This window comes from Plutella xylostella, chromosome 29, assembly GCF_932276165.1.
Source record: "Plutella xylostella chromosome 29, ilPluXylo3.1, whole genome shotgun sequence".
NCBI classification, from domain to species: domain Eukaryota; kingdom Metazoa; phylum Arthropoda; class Insecta; order Lepidoptera; family Plutellidae; genus Plutella; species Plutella xylostella.
Window position 1 is genome coordinate 2,804,293 of NC_064009.1, and position 25,480 is coordinate 2,829,772.

General features: G+C 39.6%; 2 protein-coding genes across 2 annotated transcripts in view; both read left to right on the top strand.

The window, feature by feature from the left end:
- LOC119693362 (putative 1-phosphatidylinositol 3-phosphate 5-kinase) lies at positions 1 to 3,934 on the top strand. Its single transcript, XM_048631864.1, has 6 exons — positions 1 to 444; positions 582 to 750; positions 1,171 to 1,301; positions 1,614 to 1,777; positions 2,751 to 2,834; positions 3,343 to 3,934. The coding sequence occupies exons 1-6, from the start codon at positions 136 to 138 to the stop codon at positions 3,536 to 3,538; spliced, it is 1,053 nt and encodes a 350-aa protein (XP_048487821.1). The 5' UTR covers positions 1 to 135; the 3' UTR covers positions 3,539 to 3,934.
- Positions 3,935 to 4,403: 469 nt separating this feature from the next.
- LOC105388239 (putative 1-phosphatidylinositol 3-phosphate 5-kinase) overlaps positions 4,404 to 25,480 on the top strand; it is a 32,635-nt gene continuing 11,558 nt past the window's right edge. Inside the window, exons 1-3 of the mRNA XM_048631748.1 lie at positions 4,404 to 4,609; positions 18,138 to 18,242; positions 18,608 to 18,670. Of these exons, the coding sequence (XP_048487705.1) occupies positions 4,528 to 4,609; positions 18,138 to 18,242; positions 18,608 to 18,670 (250 nt within the window). The 5' untranslated portion in view covers positions 4,404 to 4,527. The remainder of the gene's footprint in view (positions 4,610 to 18,137; positions 18,243 to 18,607; positions 18,671 to 25,480) is intronic.

Here is a 25,480-nt window from a genome sequence, read left to right on the forward strand (position 1 = left end):
GACACTTTTGACAGGTGTCAGATATAAGTTTTGTTATTGTAAAATCTGCGAATTTTGTTAGTATTTTCTTCAATTTCTCTATTTAATGAATCTTTTACAAGGAAAATAAGCTACGGTGCTGTACTGTACATCAAGATGGACAAGTACGATACATCCCAGCTCACAGAGTTCCCGCGCTTCGAGTCCGAATCGTCACAAAGTGGAGTTTCAACTTTCTTCAACAAAATCTGGAAGCTGCCTCTGTTTTCGCCCAGTGAAAGCAGTGAGAATCTTCAAACTAAGGCCCAGGGTGAGGGCAAGGGGCAAAGCCAGCCGGCGGATGATCAGAATAGCCAAGAATATGAGGAAAAGACCGAGACTGGAACTTACGCGGTTGAGTTTGAAGGGCGGAGTTTGCCTAATGTTTTGAAGAGAATCAGCAGCCTGGTGGCACTAGGGTCAGGGGTAAGAATGTTCTCTCATTACCTATCTAATTGATTCTCAAAGAATTTATCATGTGAAAGATTAAATATGAATCAAACTTCCCTAAGCTAACAAAAAGGATGAATTCATGTTTTGTGACTTCATGTTTACCTCACCAGGGTGGCACCCGCTATGCGGACACCGAGTTGGCTCGCTACTGGATGCCGGACGACATCTCCCGCGAGTGCTACGAGTGTGCAGCGAGGTTCTCCACTCTGCGTCGCCGCCACCACTGCCGAGTCTGCGGACAGATCTTCTGCTCCCGCTGCTGTAGCCAGAGAGTGCCTGGTACGTTAAACTCATCAGTATCAAGCCATGAGGATCCCTAATCCTGGACAGATAGTCTTTCTCTGGTCCACTGATTAACATTCTTTCATTAATGTGCACTGACCGATAGTATGGTAGTTTTCCTCGTTGCATTTGCTATAAAGTTTATAATAAAAAAGGGAAACCTTTTATGAGCCACTGCTGTGATGAGCAGACCCAGAGTTTTTGTCTTTTGCAAAGCTGTTTTCTACTGTTCAGAAATGTTATACATATACATGTATAACATTAACAATATCTATCATTTCTTGGATATGCATCTGTTCCATTTGTCTGTTGCACGCAGCCAAGGTCCTTAAGGCTTATTTCTTCATCATCATCAGGTTCTGGGATCCCTAATCAGGGACATAGGGCTCGAAGTGTAGAAGGCTTATTTGGTTGCAGGTCAAATATTTGGTTGTGCGGGTGGGCTGCGGGTCTGCACATACTGCTGCAACATCGTGCTCAGCTACCTGCGCGAGAACGACATGTGTGGAGACTCACCTGATCTTAGGACTCTGCAAGAAAATCTGCAGGTATTTTTCAACAATATAAACATGGACATGTTTTGTGTTTGTATGTTTATGATGGCATACTCTTACACTAGAGACTAATTATAATAAATTTTAACTAACTTAGTGAGAGTAATATCTCATATTTTAAACTATGAATGTTAATTAACTAAGACTCCCAAGGCATTTAAGTGTGTACACAATAACTGTGAGAGCTCAGCAAATTATAGTCTTTATTTCCCTACCCTATAACAATGTAACCCTTTTCATTTGTAACCTGTGTACCAGCCATAACAACAACCAACCAAATTAATCTCACCTATTTTCTTCACCAAGGGAAAGTTCCAAGACAACAAGTCCACCAGCCAGACCAACACTCGAGACAACTTCATGTTCGCTACGGACCAGGAGGATCGCTGCGAGTCACGCACCTCCTCGAAGGAGGCGCTACAGGATGTGTTCAAGCAGCTGGTGTTCACGCTGCCCACTCAGCAACACAGGTGGGGTTGAGTGTGATGTGTGCGGTAATGGATTTGTAGCAAGTGTTAAGTTTGGAGTTTATATGTATTTTGTCTTGGAATGTCTTTAAAGAGCTTTTGTAATAGTGATATCATAGTGTGAATGTTATATGTCCAGAAATGGATTTATGGGCAGTGTTTGGTGTTGATTCGTAATTAATTTTGACTTGGAATGACATGATAAAGCTTTCTTACTAATATATTATAATAATTATAGTATTGATAGCGTAATAATGTTAAACCATATAAGAAAGCAACATGTTTGACAAAAGTTATCAAATCACTTAACAAAGTTAACTAAGCTAACTTAAAGCAGTCAGTACATTTCGAAATGGTTTCAGGTCTTTGAAGAAGATTTGGGAGAGAATGGCGTGAGTCTTTCATGTCACGCCTCGATGTTACATTCACTAGATAAAGTCTAACCTCAGATTTGAATAAGAAATAAGTGTTTTCAAATTGTTATATCACATCTCTGGTTATAAATATAAATGCCAGTTCATTCACATCACATGAAATATGAGGAAAGACAGAGAAATAAATATCTTAATCATAAAAAACTGGCTAACTGTTAGTCTAAAGTAAAAGTAGTCACTCAACTGTAAATAACTAATAATAATGTTTTAAATTTTTTTTTTATTTTCACGTTGACACACATTACACTTGCTAGTCAAGTAGATGCAATTCCTTTTTAATTCAATACTAAATTTTATGATAAATACAAAATTAAGATAATGCTACACTTTGACAAATCAGTTAAATGCCATCGTATCCTCATACTTGTATGCTACATACATAAAGTTTACATTCCTTGAATAAACTTATAATATGCTCTCGGTGTTTCATTAAATCAATAGTCTGCCGGTGCTATTTATACATCATGTAATGTATGTATTTACTTAAAAAATAAATTAGTATTATAACAATAACATAAACTTACCTCTATTTTATGTTGCAGATACCGTTTAGTGAGATACAACGGAGTATGGCGGGGCTGCGACGTATTGCAATGGGTCATGGATAACACTAAGAACAAAACCAGGTACATAATTGCTTATTGTTTTCGTCCTTTTAAATTGTATATTTAGTTACCTGCAGCGGTTTATCATGCCAAGTATCATTTATAGGAAATGGGTTTTTACAGTTAACTTTAATCACGAATTGTTTTACACGAACACTCACACATTGCAGTGCCCTGGGCAGTCAGCTAATGACAACTTATCTGACTGGCTCACCCTTTCACCATAAATACCAGTCCAGCTGCAGTATTTGTCACAGATATGCTAAGTGGAAGGGGATCAGAACCCAGCTAGGGTACTCGGCACAACAGTCCGAGTCACTATCCTCCGACTATCCCGTCACCCGCACACAATTTTTGTAATCAGTTATTTTTACTCACATTAGTGTAGCTTCACCGACCGTCAGTGCGTACGTCATGTATGGAAAATCATAAACCGTACAGTGCTACACCAACCATACGCACGCGTATTTTGCTACGCCCCGCGTACGAGGACCGTCCTTATTATATTTTTATTTTTTTCCCCCACCAGGGTGCAGGCGACAGCGGTGTGCCAGCAGCTGCTGACAGCCGGCTACATGGAGTGCAGCACGGAGCTGCCGCACTTCGCCGACTACGCGCTGTACAAGCCGAGCCCGCCCGCCGACTACCCTAGTGAAGGTGTGACTACCGTGACTACCTACTCCCCACCAGGGTGCAGGCGACAGCGGTGTGCCAGCAGCTGCTGACAGCCGGCTACATGGAGTGCAGCACGGAGCTGCCGCACTTCGCCGACTACGCGCTGTACAAGCCGAGCCCGCCCGCCGACTACCCTAGTGAAGGTGTGACTACCGTGACTACCTACTCCCCACCAGGGTGCAGGCGACAGCGGTGTGCCAGCAGCTGCTGACAGCCGGCTACATGGAGTGCAGCACGGAGCTGCCGCACTTCGCCGACTACGCGCTGTACAAGCCGAGCCCGCCCGCCGACTACCCTAGTGAAGGTGTGACTACCGTGACTACCTACTCCCCACCAGGGTGCAGGCGACAGCGGTGTGCCAGCAGCTGCTGACAGCCGGCTACATGGAGTGCAGCACGGAGCTGCCGCACTTCGCCGACTACGCGCTGTACAAGCCGAGCCCTCCCGCCGACTACCCTAGTGAAGGTGTGACTACCATGACTACCTAAGTACCTACTACCCCACCAGGGTGCAGGCGACAGCGGTGTGCCAGCAGCTGCTGACAGCCGGCTACATGGAGTGCAGCACGGAGCTGCCGCACTTCGCCGACTACGCGCTGTACAAGCCGAGCCCTCCCGCCGACTACCCTAGTGAAGGTGTGACTACCATGACTACCTAAGTACCTACTACCCCACCAGGGTGCAGGCGACAGCGGTGTGCCAGCAGCTGCTGACAGCCGGCTACATGGAGTGCAGCACGGAGCTGCCGCACTTCGCCGACTACGCGCTGTACAAGCCGAGCCCTCCCGCCGACTACCCTAGTGAAGGTGTGACTACCATGACTACCTAAGTACCTACTACCCCACCAGGGTGCAGGCGACAGCGGTGTGCCAGCAGCTGCTGACAGCCGGCTACATGGAGTGCAGCACGGAGCTGCCGCACTTCGCCGACTACTTGCTGTACAAGCCGAGCCCGCCCGCCGACTACCCTAGTGAAGGTGTGACTACCATGACTACCTACTCCCGACAGCGGTGTGCCAGCAGCTGCTGACAGCCGGCTACATGGAGTGCAGCACGGAGCTGCCGCACTTCGCCGACTACGCGCTGTACAAGCCGAGCCCGCCCGCCGACTACCCTAGTGAAGGTGTGACTAACGTGACTACCTACTCCCGACTAGGTGGTGTGCCAGCAGCCGCCGACTACCCTAGTGAAGGTGTGACTACCATGACTACCTACTTACTCACCACCAGGGTGCAAGCAGCCGCCGACTACCCTGGTGAAGGTGTGACTACCTAGTACAGGCGACATCAGAGTGCCAGTAGCCGCCGACTACCCTAGTGAAGGTGTGACTACCATGACTACCTACTCCCCACCAGGGTGCCAGACTGCCAGCAGTCGCCGACTACCCTAGTGAAGGTGTGACTACCATGTCTACCTACTCCCCAGCAGCCGCCGAGTACCCTAGTGAAGGTTTGACTACCATGACTACCTACTCCCAAGCAGCCGCCGCGCCGACTACCCTAGTGAAGGTGTGACTACCGTGACTACCTACTCCCCACCAGGGTGCAGGCGACAGCGGTGTGCCAGCAGCGTCTAACTACCCTAGTGAAGGTGTGACTACCATGACTACCTACTCCCCACCAGCGTGCAGGTGACAGCGGTGTGCCAGCAGCGTCTAACTACCCTAGTGAAGGTGTGACTACCATGACTACCTACTCCCCACCAGCGTGCAGGCGACAGCGGTGTGCCAGCAGCGTCTAACTACCCTAGTGAAGGTGTGACTACCATGACTACCTACTCCCCACCAGCGTGCAGGCGACAGCGGTGTGCCAGCAGCGTCTAACTACCCTAGTGAAGGTGTGACTACCATGACTACCTACTCCCCACCAGGGTGCAGGCGACAGCGGTGTGCCGGAAGCCTCTGACTACCCTAGTGAAGGTGTGACTACCATGACTACCTACTCCCCACCAGGGTGCAGGCGACAGCGGTGTGCCAGCAGCGTCTAACTACCCTAGTGAAGGTGTGACTACCATGACTACCTACTCCCCACCAGGGTGCAGGCGACAGCGGTGTGCCGGAAGCCTCTGACTACCCTAGTTCACTAGGGTCTGGTATGACTGAATAAAGAAATATAATGTTAATGGCGGCCGTTACTGAAGTAGGTGAATAGAACGTGCGAGATTTAGGCACATGTTTACTACTAGCTACATTGTGGCATGCCGCAAAGGTTTATGTAAGTAACTAGATAGCCTATATTTATATGCCCTTTGAAAAATCCATTATAATCATCATCGTCGCCCTTTGTACACTTATTTATATGTATGTTTGTGGAATAAACAAATAAATAAATATATACGTTTATGGAGTGTTTCTATAATCGTTTGCAATAGAATCCAAAAATCATGTAAACAAAACAAATTTTCACGATTACTCCGTAATAGGGTTTCTGATTTCTCGACCTGTTTTCGTTCTCGAGCTTCGAGAATTCTCGAGCCCAAATTCTCGAGTCTTCTCGAGTCTCGAGCCTTTCTAAGAAGACCTTAAAAAAAAGCCTTAATTTAAATAAAAAGACACATAATCTCTTTTTTTTACTTTGTCAACTAAATCACAAAGAAAATACTCTACTAATACTAATAATTAGCTGTCTAACTAGCTACTTATTACTAGTACTTACAAGGTGGGCCAAAAGTAACCACCTTGTTGGAAGTTGCTCTCATTTGTGCAAATGGCCGCCAATTTGAAATCAGTTTTGATATTGGTGGACTAGATAAATGCAGAATACAAGTTCAGAAGCCGTGGAGTGATATACTCCCCAAGAACGTGGAATAATTTTGATTATTCAGTTTTCGAGTCGCCTTTTTTTCGTTTTATCTGTAATTTTTCCCAGCAATATTTAACCGTTTCAAACAGTTTTTCTGGGGTTTTTTGGAATCCCTGTTTATGTGAATAAGCTTATGTCTCTGGAAGCCCTTAAGGGCAACATTCGACACGAGTGCGAGAATATCTCGCCCGAAGTTCTCGCTCAAGTGATGAGAAATGCCATAAAACGAGCCCGTATGGCAATCAATTGTGACGGCGCCCATTTGGCCGAAATCATCTTCTCGACTTTACCAATAAAATTGTAAAGGTTCAAATAAACATAATCAAGAAACAGAATCGAAGTATTACATTTAGAAAAAAAATGAGAGCCAAACCACATCGGATGACTTCTTTTGGTCCACCTGAACTAAGAAACAGTACGTAACTATTACTACGTTATCTTTTAATCATTCATGGGTATTATCAGTACAGCACTAGCTTAAATGGATAATTAAACATAATACACGCGCATGGTATGCGTGTGTGTTGTAAAACGGCGCAGGAAAATTCGAATTTAATATTCTTAATTTTTATCTCAAGGCTCGAGAAATTCTCGAGTCTTCAGATTTTTTTCTCGTCTCGAAATAAGCCAAATTTCTCGAATCTTCTCGAGCTCGAGAATTCTCGAGCAGAAACCCTACTCCGTAATCACATACATTTGACGATCAATTATGAACATAGTCTGATTTCAACGAACGCACCATTGTTTTCGCATTATCTTCAACACGATTTAACTTGTATTTATAAGTTAAATTTGTTAAAACATTTGCAACGTAAAAATTTCGAAGTATTTGACAAGCTGTCATCTTAGTTTTTTACTCATCGAACTCTATAAGTCATTGAAAAGTTAGTGTTGTTCGTAATCTGAAGTTATCTTTTATTTTTAATTTAATATTATTTGAATACAATTATATTTTTTTTCAAGAGCTTAATATAATTAACCAAAACGAAAAAAGGAAGAGGAAGAAATGAAAAAGCTCGACGGCATTTTAGACACGGCAAGCGATGACACAGTGGTTCCATTTATAATTACGGTCACCGGCGACACTTCTGATAGTGATGATGACGAAGACAAAGATTTAAATTTGTTTTAATAAACACTTTTTTTATATTATTATACCTATAATCAGTTTTATTTTATAGTCTATGGCTTATATACTTAATCTAATTAGAATACTATGACATCACTATGGGCATAAACAATACGCTGTCAATGTCAGTCCGCCATATTTGTTTACATGATTGTTGGATTCTATTGCAAACGATTATAGGCTATCTACTTGATTGGGATAAACGGGATAAATTATAACGATTTATGGCTTATCAAGTAACTTAAGTAATAACCGCAATACTGCACAGTTTTGCACCGGTATAATGTAGCCTTTTGTAGACTGTAATGCTCAAAATAATGTAATTCTATGTCACGATGTAACTTTTAATTACGTTCTGTTAAGGGTCGGCAAGGGGGAATCGAGGGTTGGCATTGTCATAGAATTATGTAGTAAACGATGCTCTACAACCTTGAAAAAAATCACACAGGTAGTCGAAGAGTCTATCTAGGTGCTGAATGATTCGAATTTAAGTAAATAATTATGGATAACTGTAAATAAAATTCAGAATATCACGAAAAACCAGAAAATCACACTCCCGTATTGTAACAACTGTTTCGTAATTATTAAGAATTTTCATATGATTATTATCATATTATAAAGTTAAAGGCTTGGACTAGGCGCTAAATACCTTGTTTTTTAATAAACACACACTTATTTTGTGTAAATTAATCCCAGGCTTGAGCAATTTTTTTCCCTCAAATCTTCATACAAATATCTATGGCGGCTTTCTGTGTTATAAAATCATAAACACAAGTGACGTTTGACTCAGTTGGCCGCTGGCCTCCAAAGAAGGGTCACGTCGGTTTAGGCAGCACTGACAGCTCGCGATCTTATCGTGTACAGATACAAAATCACTGCACATTGGTTGTCATTGCACTTTTTCAACTTTTATGACACCAACAGAATTTGAATTGAAATTGAGGAACCATAATTCATCCAGTATATTCAATGTTGTTGTTGCTGTCCTATGGTACCCCGGTGGTACAGAGGGCCTTTACAAGCGTGCGCCACGCCGTTCTGTCCTCAGCAACCGATCTGGCCTCCGTCCAGCTCAGGCCTTGCGCTCGCAGCTCGCCGTCCACTGTGCGCCGCCATGTGTGCACGGGGCGACCGCGTCTGCGGTGGCCGCCAGGCGGTTTCCATTCGAAGGCAATGCTCGCTTTGCTCTCGGCTCCTTTTCTGATTGTGTGGCCAATCCATCTCCATTTTCGCAATGCGATTTCTTGTTCGATGGAGGTCTGCTTACACACGTTCCACAGGTCAACGTTCCGGATTGTGTTCGGCCAGAAGATGCGGAGGATCGACCTCAGGGATTTGTTGACGAACACTTGTAGTTTGTTCATCAATCCCTTAGTCACTCTCCACGTTTCACAACCGAACAGCAGAACCGATTTGACGACGGAGTTGAAAAGGGAGATTTTCACGCGACGCTTGAGCACGTTGGAGTCCCACACTGGTCTTAGTTGTGCGAAGGCAGCTTTCGCCTTATTTATTCTTGCTGCAACGTCTTCGTCCGTCCCACCTTGGTTGGTGACTGTACTGCCGAGATACACAAAACGGGATACTGTCTGTAGGCTTTCATTTTCCAGTACAAGTGGGCCGGTGACAGTCGACTTTACGCGCATGTCCACTGTTTTTCGACGGTTAATTCGCAGGCCCATCTGGTCAGCAGTGTCTCGCAGTTTCTCCAACTTTGCTTCCAGTTGGGCTAATGTTGGCGATATCAGTACAATGTCATCCGCGTAGTCGAGGTCCTCCAGAACTCTTGTACCCCAACTGATGCCTTGGACATTTGTTGTCACCTCGCGCATGACGTCATCCAGCACAATAATAAATAGTAGCGGGGACAAGAGGCAACCCTGTTTTACACCGGCGGTGATATTTATTGGTAAGCCCGGCTCTTTTTCATGTATCACCCTACACGTGCTTCCCTCGTACAGGGACTGGACAATTCGGACTATGGCGCTCGGTATCCCTCTTCGGTACAGGCTGGACCACAGCGCGCTCCACTTCACGGTGTCGAAGGCTTTCTCAAAATCTACGAACGCGAGATATAGTTCGGATTGCCATTCGACACACTGTTCTATCAGGATGCGCAGGGTGTTGGTGTGGTCAGCGCAGGAGCGGCCGGGGCGGAATCCGGCTTGCTCTTCTCTGAGCGTGGGAGATACTTTGTCCAGTATGCGGTTGAGCAATATTTTTGCTAACACTTTAGCGGCAGAAGGAAGCAGGGTGATGCCGCGCCAGTTGTCGCACTGGGATAAATCACCTTTCTTAGGGACTTTCACTAAAAGGCCTTGCTTCCATTCGGCAGGCACCAGTCCAGTTTCCCAGATTCGGGTCAGAAGGGGGTAGAGTAGTGAAGCAGTTGTCGGGGCGTCAGCTTTCAGCATGTCCACATGGATATTGTCTATGCCTGGAGCTTTACCGCTCTTCAGCTGCTTAACTGCTACGACTATTTCGGTAAAACTAGGCGGAGTCGTAGCAATATCCAGTAGTTTATCCCCTCCGCTGACGTCCCCTCCAGGTGATGGCTCTGTCTGGGTGCGGTCCAATACTGTTTTAAAGTGCTCTGTCCACCGGCTCAGTTGCTCTCCAGAAGTGCACAGGAGTCTGCCATTTCGGTCCTTGAGCGGCTTTTTCGGTGTTCGGGAACCTTGGCCACTGATGCGTTTGGTGATTCCGTAGAGTTCACGCATGTCTTTCCTGTAGTGTGGCAACACTTCCCCCTACCAATAAACGTCATTCTAACATCATACTTGGGTTTGATTGCGCGCGTCCTTACATGGCGATCCTGCCAGCCGGCCTGCCTCCGTGGCAGTGCCGGCGGACCACATAATAAATTAAAAATATATAAAAATAAAAATGAACTAAAGTGGTAAAAAGTGATAATGTGGAAAATGGACAATGAAAATACGTAAAGGACTAAATATAATATAAGTACCTATAATCATGAGTTAATTATATCAATATACCAAGAAAATAAACATACCTACATAATTATAAATTTAAAAAACCAAATTCGATCTACAAAATAAATAAAAATGGATGGCGCCGGGAGAAAAATTGGCTGCTGAGGAGAAGGCGCTGGGAGTGTGCGAGTCGGGTAGCAGAGGATGTTCTCCGAGCTACAGCTGCGAGGCTGGAGGAGGATGCTGCTGCCTGATGCTGCCCAGAGGGACGCGAGGAGCTGGACGCGCCCACAGTTGGACCCCCGCATGTTCTGCCGCCGCGCCACCCAGATGAGAAATTTATATTCTTTCGGAACATTACTTATTTCCACAATCAAAAAACTATTGTATTTTATCAGTATAATTACATATTTTTAAAATAACGTAACGTTATCATTATAAGGATTTTTCTTGTATTAGATTATTTAGATTTTACCTCGTGCAGTCATAAAGAGATATACTTACCTATATATGCCATAGTTTCGTAACGCTAAAATATATTTCTTTCCATTTACCCCATTATCTTAAACGAATATCCCATAGAAAAGATAGCAATGGGTGTACTTATCATACCTATTCTTATAAACACGTACCTATCAAAGTTCAATTACAGATTTGGAGCGATGTTTAGCTTTATTCTTTGAATCCATATAACAAAAACATACTTCTCAGTTCATCTACTAAAATGGTCACACGCTCGACAGATATCGTATTTCGATCCGCCGCGCATGCAGTGAGGAATCTGATGATCATGCATATTGGGAAACCATGTCATGTCTCGATGCAACATTTAAGCTATAGTTATAACAGGTCTAAATTAAAGTTATTATTTTTGAATTTTATTATGTTTAGGACATCATTCATTGGTAGTATAAAATAGAATCACAAAATAGAAACAGAAATATGCAGTAGTCAAAAATTCAACGCGTGAGATAATTAAATTTAATATATAAAAATAAAAACTGATGATAAAAATACATACGTGCTTAAGTACAGTTAGATTCAGAGAAACCTGACCACCTGTTCAAATTTCAAAAAATAAAATAATTTAGAAGTCGGCATTTGTAATTTTTTAATTAAATATCTCAATAGTTTAATGAAGTTCCAGTATCAACATAAATTTCAACACGTATTATTAAAATGTACAGTATCTCGAAAAGACACGTACGTCACTACAGAATATAGATAAATAAATAATAAATAAATTTAGTAAACTAATAAAAATATAACTACATACCAGATTTAGATTACGAAAAATTATTTTGAAAAATAGTTACTGATTTTAAACTTAGGTACCCATAAATAAAAATTATGACGTTTGGAATGTAAATAATAAAAATATAATAAATAAATATTAGATATTGTTACGTAAACATTATGGTTTAAAAAGAAAACAAAATCGTAATAGAAGAAAGATAAGTAAAATATAAAGTTTATTTTGCGAGCAAAGACACGGCTAGATGTAGTATTAAAGATCTTTTTGTCGTTCCTAGAAATGATGATTAGGTACGAATCGTCTTGTCGTCGTCGTATGTAGATAAGCGAAGGGTATAGGTATCGATGTTTATGTATAAAGCTTGGTTAGTACTCGTTTGAGACTAGGGATTGATTAGTTTTGTTAATTGAATGAAGATGCATGTATTATAGTGAAAATGATTATGAGTAAGCAATGATAAATAATATTAGGTAATGTATGAAAGTTCAGTAGCTCATGTGCACGTGAGAAATGTATGGTTGAGGATACTTTGGTCTCTAAGACGTTGATAAACAATTGGACTGATCACCCAAGCGTTAACAATATTTTATTGGCCGAAGGATTCTAAAGGACATGAGTAATATAAAGAAGGTAATACGAGTAAGGGACATACAGAGCGCAATTACCAAGATAATTAGCGATTACGTATGGTCAGAGGACTAAAATAGATAAAAAAGTAAATAGCAAAGTCATCGAAGGTACATATGGTAGGGTACAACAAGGTGTCACGTCCTTATTTCTGATCATAGTGCGGTCGAGAACCCTCCGTGAAGAATTTTGGAATTGCCTAAGAGTAGAGCTAGTTTAAATGTGCCCTTGTAATATTTATGGAACATGTGTTTTTTTATATTATAATTATTAAAGAGTCGACTCTCGTTGTTTTGCGTACCCTACAGATAAATATATAAATAAATAATGAAGACCAGCGCTGGCCCACCAAAGAGTGGAAATAATTATATGTACCTTTCGTAAATGTATGTGTGTGAAATGAAATAAAAGTATAAATAAATAATAAAAAGATGACTTTGAAAATAAAAGAATATGAATGATGAAATATATACGCAAAATAAATGAAATAAAGTATAAATAAATGATTAAAGGTAATTTTGAAAATAAACGAATATGAATGATGATAAATATACGCAAAATAAATAAAATATAGTAAATGTCAAAAGAAGTATTTAAAAAAGGAAATATGTATAGGAAGAAACATTATAATTATTTGAATTAATAAAACTTTATCTTATCTTCTTTTTTATATATTAAACTGACGTAGTTTAATATATAAAAAAGAAGATAAGATAAAGTTTTAATCATAATGTAGTAAATAAATCATATAAACTAATAATTTACATTTAAATATATTTACAAGTACAGTCAAGGACAAATCCTTCTATAATCATTAGATAATTTTGAATTTTAGTTGGACACAACTTGTGTTAAATGAGTTTCTTGTAGAACAAGTTTTAATAATATTGAAACTAAATAACTTGAAATAATTAATATAAATACTTATTGAAATTTTATTATGAAATCTAATAATATGTTTGGAGTATACATTTTAAGGGTACCTATACAGCTATAAAGATGTAATAAAATAAAAGATTTTTAAATAATAAATACATTAATTAATTATATTTGGGTAATAAATTATCAATAAGCGAGTCGTCAACAATGCGTCAACATTACGTTATAAGTAGTTCTAAGTTACAAATGTATAATCATTCGTATATTTTATATATTCTTAATTAGATGATGTTTTAAGCTGTGCTTGCTTCTGATTATGACTTCCTTCATTCAACATGATGAATATCTAATAATAATAACATACATATTTTTAAATATTTTTCATTTATTGGTTTCAAATGTCATACGAAAATAGGTACTGTTGAGGTACTGTGTATCACCTAATTTGAGTTGTTAAAAGATAAAGTAGCAGATAAATATTTGACTACGAAAGTAGTACAAACTTAATCATCCTATAGTGCCTAAGTACATATCTATAGATAAAATATATTAAAGTTATCAATATATTAAAAAAAAAAAAAACTTATGATGTCAAGATTGTCAAGTATAGGTAAAATTGTTTTGTGTCTTCAGTGCTACAAAAACCGAACTTCTCTATCTTTATTATTATAAATTTTAGGTTTTCTGAATATTATACAATTCATAAGTAAGTATTTCTGTATAAGCAATAGATATTAGTTACCTTGGTGAAAGAACGAAATTTAAATTAAACTTGGTATGCATTAGGATATAAATAACTAAAATTGTATTCAAAATAAAATATTCATCCTCAGAAAATTATACTATACTTGTTACTATATTGCATACTTAAATTCATTATAATATTATGTAAACTTTTAGCAAAATTATAGTTTCTTGTTGTTTTGGCTCTATATAATGGTATACCTACTATAAAATATTTTAAATTACCACAGTGTTATCGATATGTATGAAATCATAGTTATTTTGGTAATAATATTGTATTAACTTGTACACTATAAATATAACTAAAATTATCTTGACGTTATTCACACTTAAATGCATCATATATATACTTTTAATAACCTTTAATGTTTAAGCCATGAATATTGCTGTAAGTAAATTTAACTATAACCATGTTTGTCTATGTATATTATTTTAAATTTGGTTTTTTTTTCACAAGACTTAAGTAGTAGAACAAATTTTTAAATAGAAAATTAAAAAATGATTTATGTAACATTTTTTTTCGAAAAGGGGGAAGGTGTAGTGTGGCAACACTTCCCCCTACCAATAAACGTCATTCTAACATCATACTTGGGTTTGATTGCGCGCGTCCTTACATTCCGATTTGCAGCAGAGTTCGCTCGATCGGCCAGTTCATCGTAAGCTCTTCTGCGGTCTCGTCGTGCCAATTTTCGTATCGATGAGCGCAGTGATCGATACCGTTCTAGCAGCTCTGTAGGACATGCTCCAGGATGGGGCAGCATTTGGGCTTTGATGAGCGTTCTGGTGTTAATGGCTTGCCATAACTCTGCAGACATCCACTCCTCTCTCCTCCGGTTTGAGTAACCAAGCACTTCTTCGCCAGCTTTGGTGAACGCCGTGCGGATGCGGCTCCAAGACTCTTCCATCTGTTCGTCTTCGAGTTCCTCTAGTAATTCGAATTGGTTCCGAAGGGATAGACGAAACTCCTCCCTGTATACCGGGTCTCTTAGTTTTTCCACTTCGAAACGTCTGGCGGTTTTTTCAGACTTTCGCGACGGGATAGCCAGTCTCAGGCGCACCTCACCCAGAACAAGATGGTGGTCGCTGTCGATTTCAGCTCCTCGGCGGTTACGAACATCCAACAGAGATGATCTCCAGGTGCGGCTGATCGCAATATGATCAATCTGATTGCGTGTTACACCGTCTGGAGATATCCAGGTGACTTTGTGACACTCCTTGTGTTGGAACAGCGTTCCGCCGATAACAAGCCCGTGATTTGAACATAGCTCACCGAAGAGTTCTCCGTTCTCGTTTATTTCTCCGATGGCTCCAAAAGGACCCATGTAGTGTGTCCGATCGACACAGTTTGAGCCCATTTTCGCGTTCATATCACCCATGACAATAACAATATCCTGCTTGCGAACACACTTCAGGGTCGCTTCTAGTGAGTCGTAAAATTTAGACTTGGTTTCGTCTGCAGCTGCGTTGGTAGGGGCATAGCACTGGACAACCGTCACCTTGCGAACGCGCGAGGCAAATCGTGCCACTATGATGTGTTCTGATATGGGCTTCCAATCCAGCAGACTATTCTTCGCACTGCGGCTAAGGAGTAGACCCACTCCATACTCCTTGCTCGCGCCCTCGTCTTCCTTGCCGCTGTACAGAAGTGTGGTTCCATAGTCTGCAGACTCTTCTCCGAAGCCGTTCCATCTCGTCTCGCTTAAACCTAAGATTTGAATGTTGTAGTCCCTCATGATTTTTGCCACTTGTGGTAGTGCTTCAGGGCGAGTCATGGTTCTGACATTCCAACATCCAATCCGTGTCCGTTGTTTCATGCCAAAAGTCGTCGTTGAGGGAGTCCGGTTATTTTCGCTTCTTGTGAAAGGTTTCATAATCGGTTGAAGTTTAAGGGTGTGCAGGTGATTAGCCCACAGCACCCCGATCACGACGATGGGGCTGCCATCTGTGCGTCCGTGCCCGCAGAGCCAGTCTGTTTAGGGGGTACCCCAAGGCTTCTGGCAGCCTGAGTGGTTTCATACGGAGTGTCCTTCTCCGGCCTGTTGGTCCGCGGGAACTATTTTATTTCATTCCTACCCTGCTACAGAAGTAGACGGGCGTGCCCCTATCCGCCACCTGGGGACGCGTCTCCTAGGAGTGAGGCTCTCCCGAAGATAGATCTCTATATTCAATACATTAAATTAAATTAGATAGTGTGCAATATTCTCGTGACATTACAGTCTCGTAAAGGTCTGATGAGGAGCAGGAATATAGCGAATGGATCTAAGTGGTGACAATACGCACGAACATTAGGTTAGGGATCAAAAATACAGTCTCTTGGTGCTGGTTGAGGTATGGTCTCGTGAGGATCTGATGAGGGCAGTAACACGGTGGTGGCTCAATTTTATTTCAAAGATGTTTATAGCTAAAAGCATCGAGTTTGGGCTATTAAGTATGTTTTTCAGAGAGAGAGAAAGAGATTTTATTTTTCCTCTGGATGTGTTAGGTTTACTGGGTTTACTAAGTTCATTCTGTTAATGGCATCAAGTTGTTATGTGTTCATAAGTAATAATTATTTATTAACAAAATGCTGTTGGTTCTCCACGAAAATGTAAAAATAAAAATAAAATAAATAAAAATAAATTCGTAACGTAAAATTCTCAGTGACGGAATTTCTTCTATAGACAGTAGCCACAAAAAAAACAAACGATAGATGGCGTGATTTGAAGATAAAGATACATTTATTCGACACATAGACAGCAACAACAAAAAAATACAGATTTAAAGATTAGAAACACATACTTATACAAAACAACAAAGAAAAAAAGGATAGGTACACATCAAAATAACTGGAAAAAATATAAGCCCCAATTTACTTGTGTGGGACAGGGAGTACCATGATATTTTTTTTGGGGTACTCCCCATCTATGCGAAATATCAGCTTGATATCTTTACCCGTTTCTGAGAAAAAGGGCGGTGACAGACAGTCAGTCAGACAGACGGACAACAAAGAGATCCTATAACGGTTGCTTTTTTCAATAAAAATATTATGCTGCTACCAAAAAATGTACTTACAGGAATTGAAAAAGCGGTATATAGTACTAATCAAATTATAAACAAACAAAAAACCCGACTGCACGCTAAAAAGATGAAAACAAGTCCCAATGTTAATGAAAAGTATCGTAGGCGGGGACCAGCAGAGGGTTCACCATTTAGCTGAATGTTACTTAGAAAACGGCCTTGAGTGGCGGTCAAGTTTTTTTATTTGTAACTTTTTAGTTGTTTTTATTTTATGAAATTTTACGTCAGTAGTTCATGATCATTTTTTATTTCAATAATTTTGGTGTTGTTATTTAAATACCTTCAATATGCATATTTTTGTAATGTGAAAATCAAGCCTTTTCATTTGATACCTTACACGGCAAAGTTGAATAATTTTTTCGATCATCACGTTATGTCCTCTATGAGGGCGCTATGTACGTACATTTTAATGGAACGTCACATAGCCTATAACCATTGCGCCATCAATACGCTTCTAACAATACCTCATACATCAAAATCTATCAAGCCGTTTAGGCTACAGGAGGGAACAAAGAAACAGACAAACATACATACATACAATCAAAAAACATTACCCTCCTCCTTCGGCAGTCGGGTAAAAAGGAGTAAGACAGGGGGTCATTCTGAACTTTTGCTGTACGAGTTTTGGAAATTAACAAAAAAAAACCTTTTTCATAGAAACTTTGTTGGACATGTGACTTTTTACCATGGAAAACGAATATATTTTTTCGCGAATTTGCAAATCTGGTAGAACAAAAGTTGTTCAGAATGAGCCCTTGAGTCATCCCCTTTTGGCTTAGTATAGCCCTTTTGCGACACTATGTATTTACTTTGCTTTGTCGTCGGGGTTCAGTTGGCTGGAGGATGTCCGAAACTTATTATCTACACTTTAATACTTTTAGTTACCTTTCTACAAGTAAATACCACATTTGTTTGAGAAAGCTAATCGGGTACCGAGTATAGAGTAAAGTGGCACCTCTATTAATTTCTACTCTTTCCTGGTGCCTACCAGTGTAAGTAAGAATTATACTTACTTACCCTAAAATCACCCAAAATGTACTTGAACATAATTGTCAATAAAGTTGGCGAGTAAAAGTTTATCGACCCACTGTGCAAACTTACATGTGTGCGTGTCACTGCGTGTGCTGTGTGAAGAGCATTGAAAACCCAAAATTGGCGCGGCACGTCACCCTGTACGGGCCCTTAATATAATGTAAATAATTAAATTTGTTGTTTCTTATCTACAGCGGAGTCAGAAGAACGCACCCGTCTCACCGAGAGCGTGTCGTCGTACTGCCTCGACCTCAACCTGGGGGAGAGCTCGGCCAGGCTCACCAGGACGCAGAAAACTGGTAAAGTTACTATATAGGATATAGAATTATAATAAGTATAAGGGCCTGTTTCACAATGAGTGACAGCATGTCTTTTATAACACGGGTAGCCACTATCCAGACACTGTGAAACTGGCCCTAAGCATAAGCAAGCAAAAGAGATGAGTTTCCATAGTGCATATACTGAAATTGATATGATCGATACTATACTAATAGTCGCTTTATAAATATTCCTAAATTGTATACAATAAAGATCAACACAGTTTCAAATCCTTTTAAAAGTATTTCAGATTATGGAACAGATAACATCCCAGAAACGTTCATTTTAAATGAATAGATGCATTGTGTAAGTTACACAAGTAATAACAACGTGTTTGTAATTGCAGAAACTAAGCCATCCGCGTCACCGACCAGTGAAGAAGAAAACCCGATTTTAGATGAAGCCGAAGGTAAGAACCCTTTTCTAAACTAAATATTTACTTATCACACTCACAGTTAAAGGACCTATTTGAAAATGACGGACGCACCCATGCTATCACGTCCTATTCGCATAACTGTCAAAATTTATGGCAGCCATTTTCATAACACTTGAAAATGCTTTTAATTGATTGTACATTATTACTAGTGTAAATTATGCAATAAAGTATTAATAAAATAAAATAAACACTTATCTGCGCGCGTTATGTACATAGGTACCTATCAAGAATTCTTAGTATAATAAACAAAACGCATAATAAAGAGGTCAGTTCATCACTTTCCAATGGGGACTACCGTTTTTTTGCTCACCAGTTGGCGCCACTGTCGACTGAGGTAAAGAGGTACCATAGCTGTCAAATTTATCAAAGGCGACTTTATCAAATTGGCGCCAAATAAAGTTTTTAAATCTTGAATCTTATAAGCTTATTAATTATAAAATAACTATCATCATATCGAGTTACTATGCTGCAATGTTGTTCAGATCCGTTATATTGGGAAAGAAAAGGAGGACATATGTTACCAAGTGATAAAACTGTTCTAAAACAGTGGCTTGTGAAATAATTATTATCCGATAATCTCGTGTTTGTGAAAATCATTATAACCAATTTCAGAAAGAACATAATGTAAATAAGGATTAGGCATTTAATAAATACACTAAAAATAAAAGAATTACACACTGATTTAACTTTTATTTATCCTCTCCGTTTAAACACACTGCTATACAAAAAATATAACACATTAGTAATCCACACAATGAATGCTGGTTGAGTTGTTAGTTGAAACTTAATAATGGTAGTATAGTATACTAAGTATTCTATTATTTGTGGGGGTGTCAGTACCTGCACCTAGCTCACTCGAATGGAGCCTTTGTCCATGTCCGCCTTAAGGTCTAAACTCCACTCCTAAGCTTGGACCATTTCCTACCACACTGGTCCTCTGCAGGTTGGTGGGTTCGAAAATTTAGATATGCAGGTTTTATCACGATGTTTTCATTCACCGTAAGAGCGATGGTATGTACGGTGGCCTGCGCCTAAAAGTATACAGGCGGCGATTTTAAAATAGCGATCTCAAGCTCACATGCTGCTCAAGCACATCCACATAAACACCACTGCTACACACATCACACACAACACATCCCCGGATTTATAACAGATGTAGCTGGTCCCTTCATCATCAGGGATCGCTATTTTAAAAACTCCGCCTGTATACTTTTAGGCGCAGGCCACCGTACACTGTACATAAATTCCAAAGTAGTTACTCATTGGTGACAATATCTAGATCTGGAGTTTCATTTTTAGTGTTTACACTGCTATACAAAGTTTCTTAAGGCCACTCAACAGTATACACTGAATCATTTTGTTGTATGATGCTGTCCTCTACGTTAACAACCAAGTTACTGTTACGGTCATAGTCTTGGTGTCTGTAAAAAGCAAAAACATAGCTGTTACCTAAGCAAACAAAAATTCAAATTCAAATTCAAATTCAAATGGTTTAATCGACGTAAAATTTTACAATTATTTGTCGATAGTCATCTACCACCATTTCACAAAGGCCCCGTCATTGAGAAGGAAAGAAATGGCGAAAGAAACTCCTCGAGCATCTTTTCAACTTTTTCCTTATATCTATTACAATTTTTACTTATATCTAGTACCTACAATTTTACTTAAGTACCTATATCCATTTCATTTTTTCAATAGCCTTAGCTGAGGTGGACAAGACCACGCGTTTTTGTCGTTTAAATAATCATTTATACTATAGTAAGCTTTACTACATAATGTAGCTTTAACATAATTCTTAAATTTTTGCTCAGTAAGATTTATTGCTTCATTTGATAATTTATTATAAAAACGTATACAGTTCCCCATGAATGATGTGTTTGTTTTCGAAAGTCTGAGTGTGGGGAAAAGCAACTTATTTTTGTTTCTGGTCTCAATACCGTGAGTGGCTCCTACTTTACTAAATGAATTTAAGTTTTTACGAACATACATAATATTTTCATAGATATATTGGCATGGAACAGTTAGTATACCTATTTCCTTAAACGTATCTCTTAATGAAATTCTAGACCCTAATACATATATGGCTCGAATTGCTCGTTTTTGCAGAACAAAGATTTGATTAATGTCAGCCGCTCGTCCCCACAATAGAATTCCGTAAGACATAACACTATGAAAATAACTAAAATACACAAGCCTGGCTGTATCTACATCTGTTAACTGTCTAATGGTTCTAACCGCATAAGCTGCAGAACTCAATCTACCGGCTATCCTCTCAATATGGGGTCCCCATTGCAACTTTGAGTCAATTGTAATACCCAGGAATACCGTTTCATTTACTAACTCTAGCTTATCGTTATTCAATGTCAAATATGTATCTACTTGTCTTACATTAGGCAAAGTGAATTTAATACATTTTGTTTTCTTGGAGTTAAGAGCTAAATTATTTACAGTGAACCAATTAGCAACTATGGAAAGAGCACTGTTTGCATTGTCAAAATTGACTTCTTGTCGCTTCAACTTAAATATAAGTGAAGTATCATCAGCAAACAGTACTATCTCACATAATTTATCTACCAAAAACGGTAAATCGTTAACATATACAAGAAACAAGAATGGTCCTAAAATCGAGCCTTGGGGAACACCCATACTGACAGGACAGCCAGCCGAACGCACTCCATTTATGTCAACTAGTTGAGTTCTGTTGCTCAAGTATGATTCCAATAATGTAAGAGCTTTGCCAGTTAGCCCATAATATTTAAGTTTCATAAGTAGAGTGGCATGATCCACACAATCAAATGCTTTCGATAGATCGCAAAATACACCCACAGCATCAAGACGCTCCTCCCAAGCACTAAATATGTGTTTGACCAACGCGACACCAGCGTCAGTTGTAGATCGACCTTTGGTGAAACCAAACTGTTGGTTATGGAGAAGGCCGTGAATACTAAAGTGCGAAAGCATTTGATGCAGCATAATTTTTTCAAATATTTTACTCAGTACTGGCAAAACTGATACAGGCCTAAAATTATTGGGATCATTTTTCTCACCAGATTTAAAAAGCGGTATTAGTTTACTAAGTTTCATCAAATCGGGGAATACACCGACCTCAATGCATCTGTTAAAAAGATTAGCCAAGTGGGGTGCTAGGATATCAATAACATGACTAATAACTTTAACGGACATGCCCCATAAATCTTCGGTCATTTTTAAATTTAATTCTTTATAAGTGCTAATTATAGTCTGTGTATTTATACCATGAAATTGAAAGTCGAGATCGCAAGGCGGTGCATTCCCTCTTAGCAAACGTTCAGCTTCAGCGCAAGATGAATCAAGGTTCTCAGTTGTAGCTATCGGTATACTACGGAAAAAATCTTCAAAGACGGAAGCCACTTCTTCACTAGATGAAACAATTTTATCATTAATTTTAAGTTCAAAATTTAAATCACGTGGTTTATTCTTCCCGGTTTCAGTATTAATGATATTCCATACGGTTTTAATCTTGTTATTAGAGTTTTTAATCTTTCTATTTATATAATCTGATTTAGCTTGGTGGCAAACGGCTTTGAATATCTTTGTATATTTCTTTACATAATCTCTAAAGTTATCGTCATGAGTAAATGTACGCTGTTCATAGAGATCATATAATTTACGTCTGCTCTTATAAATTCCCGATGTTGCCCAGTCATTAAGACTTAGTTTACAATTAACATCTACTTCTTTCTTAGTGAACACGTTTTCAAATTCTCGAGACAAACCTTGAAATATTTCCTTAAAGGCATCATTGGGATTTCTTTCAGAGCTTCTACAGTAGTCAAGTTTACTGTTCAATCGAGATTTAAACTTATCAATTCTGTATGATGTTACTGGTCTGAACTTGAAAGTGGCTGACTTACGTTCAAAAGTACAAGGAAACGTAATAATTTGCCCACTGTGGTCGGATGGTAAACAATTGATTACAGAATTATTAGTAAAATCACAATTACAGTAAATATTATCAATACAAGTCGCTGAGGTGGGAGTAATTCTGGTTGGTTCCAGGAAAACATTACTTAAATTAAATGACTTAAACAAGTTAACTATAGAACATTTCATAGAAGTCTCAACTAATAAATCAATATTAAAATCTCCCACCACGACCACTTGTTTTGAGCTCCTAGATAAGATGGTAAGACTATCCTCCATCACTTTCTCAAATACTTTATAGTCAGTAGATGGGGGCCTGTACACGCTTACAATTATATACTTGTCCATCTCAACACAGGCTAGTTCAGCTATTCTTTCGACTGATAATTTTACAATATCTTTCCTTTCCTTACATTTTAAATTGTTCTTTACAAATATTAATGATCCTCCTTTGTCTAACGATTTCCTATTAAATGAGCTAATAACATTGTAATTTTTTACATTAAAATTCATGTCATCATTTTTTAGGTGATGTTCAGTAATACAAATTATGTCTACGTCGTATTGTTCTAAAAATAATTCTAACATTAGAAGTTTGCGAGAAAGCCCCTGAATGTTCTGGTGTACAACTCTCAGTTGCTCATCTCTTGTCGTACCTGGCAGTTTAAATTTACATTAGTATTACTACTAACTATCGTATCAGTTGGTCCTACTTCTGTTATACAACTTATAACAGGGTCATAAATATTGTAAGCTAACAACTTAGCTATCTGTCGCTTATAAAATTTAGGTACAAATAATGTACTCCTGGTCAAAATAAAATTATTAATAAATTTATTTGTATCGAAATACATCGTTTTCTCTCGGTCACCAAAGGTCATGTTAAATAATAACATATTTAAATCATGAATATAGCTGTTCTGCTTTGTGGTCCGTGAAGCGGAGTAGGGGAACGCACAAATTATGGTTTTCGTAACATTCATGTCAGAAAGTGCGTCATAACACTGAATTAGGTCCTCCTTCGTTACATCTATGCTATTTCCTACTAGTACTACTATTGTAGTGTTCAAGCTGTATTGCCCTGATACTATCCTATCCACAATTTGCTTAAATGTGGCGCCTGGCATACATATGTTAACTACATTTTGCCTGAGATAGTCATTCAGCATATGACCCATCTTGCTACCTAGCTTATCAGAGAAAACAATTGTCTCATAAGGAGCTTCTCGAAGCAGGCCGGTACACGGTGTTGAAGATAGGGCAATCTCGGGCTGGTCACACGGTGACGGGCTGGTCGTTTGGACGGCTGTCTCGTCGTTGCAGACTGTAGTAGGCTGGTTCTCATGAAGATTGCAGGCTGGTGGCAGCTGAGCGTCAGGTGGTAGGACACTACTCGTCTCGACGACGGACTCGTCGTTGCAGATTGTGGTAGTTGGATGGACATCAGCAGGGGGGCAGGCTGGTGGCAGCTGAGCGTCAGGTGGTAGGACACTACTCGTCTCGACGACGGACTCGTCGTTGCAGATTGTGGTAGTTGGATGGACATCAGCAGGGGGGCAGGCTGGTGGCAGCTGAGCGTCAGGTGGTAGGACACTACTCGTCTCGACGACGGACTCGTCGTTGCAGATTGTGGTAGTTGGATGGACATCAGCAGGGGGGCAGGCAGGTGGCAGCTGAGCGTCTGTTGGTAGGACACTGTCTGCTGGCTGCTCAGGTGATGCTGACATCTGGGGACTGGTGGTTATATCCCCAGAATATGGCACCCGGGTACTGTTAAGGGCAGACTCTAAGTTGACTAGTCTGCGTTGCAACATTGCCATGTTCATCTCATAATAAGTGTTGCATTCTGAAAGCTCCTGCCTATGGACTAAGATTTCATTTTCGTACTTATGGACCAGTAGTCCAAGTCTAACATTTTCTTCATTAATGGACTTCATATGGTGATGTGAGCTTTTTTGGATCTTTCTCACTGTATGTTGGCTTCTCTTTATAAATCTGTTGATTTTACAGTATTTTTTCCGTTTATTCGCACCAATAATCTTAGTTGTCACTTTGTGTTCGCAGGGCTCTTTGCAAGGTGTAGTGAGGTCTATGGTAGGTACTGCTTTACATTGTGAGTTGACCAGTTCCTCATACAAAGCGATGGTTTTGTCATTTTCATCCCGCTCTTTCTCCTCATTCCGTCTTTGGAGGTCTCCGTTGGCTTCAGCCAGCTGTTGTTCCAGGCTGTGGATCTGAGACAAAGCAGCTTCATGGATGTTCTGGCACTGATGATATGACCTCAGTAGACCATTGAGCTCATCACACTTGCCTTGCAGGTCTTGGTACAGGATATCCTGTTCGCACATTTCATTCTTTAGCACTGTGTTCTTTTGTAATAGGCACTCAAATTCTTTTTCATTTTCCTCCCGTTCCTTCATGAGTTGGTCTGTCAGTTCACGGGATGCTTTGAGGTCCTCCAAGGTTGTCCTCAGTCGGAGTTCCAAGTCACGGGTCTGTGCCTTGCTTCGGGACATCATCTTGGTTTTGTCTGAAAAAACACGGGGTGCTACGGTAGTATATCGGTATAGGATAAGGGGTGAATAGTCAGAGAACCTCAGATAGGCTTCTTATCAAGTTTAGATACAAAACAGTAAAGACTCTTTAACTACTAAAAATACTGATAATTTGAAGTTTAATTAAGTAGTATATTTTAAATTATAACCTATTTTCACTAAAGAAATATTACTCTATTCATTTATAAAAAAAAAAAAAAAAAACTTAGTAAATAATAAATAAATAATAGTTTCAATAAGCTAAAGATACAATGAAAGGTTGTTTTGTTAGTTATCTATGTAACAAGTACAGGCATTCAAATTCACTTCCACATATAAGTCAAGT

Coding starts and splice junctions, on each gene's coding strand:
- LOC119693362 (XM_048631864.1), top strand. CDS start 136: ATGGACAAGTACGATACATCCCAGCTCACAGAGTTCCCGCGCTTCGAG. Junction 751..1,170: donor CTGTAGCCAGAGAGTGCCTG/GTACGTTAAACT, acceptor ATTTGGTTGCAG/GTCAAATATTTGGTTGTGCG. Junction 2,835..3,342: donor AACACTAAGAACAAAACCAG/GTACATAATTGC, acceptor TTCCCCCACCAG/GGTGCAGGCGACAGCGGTGT.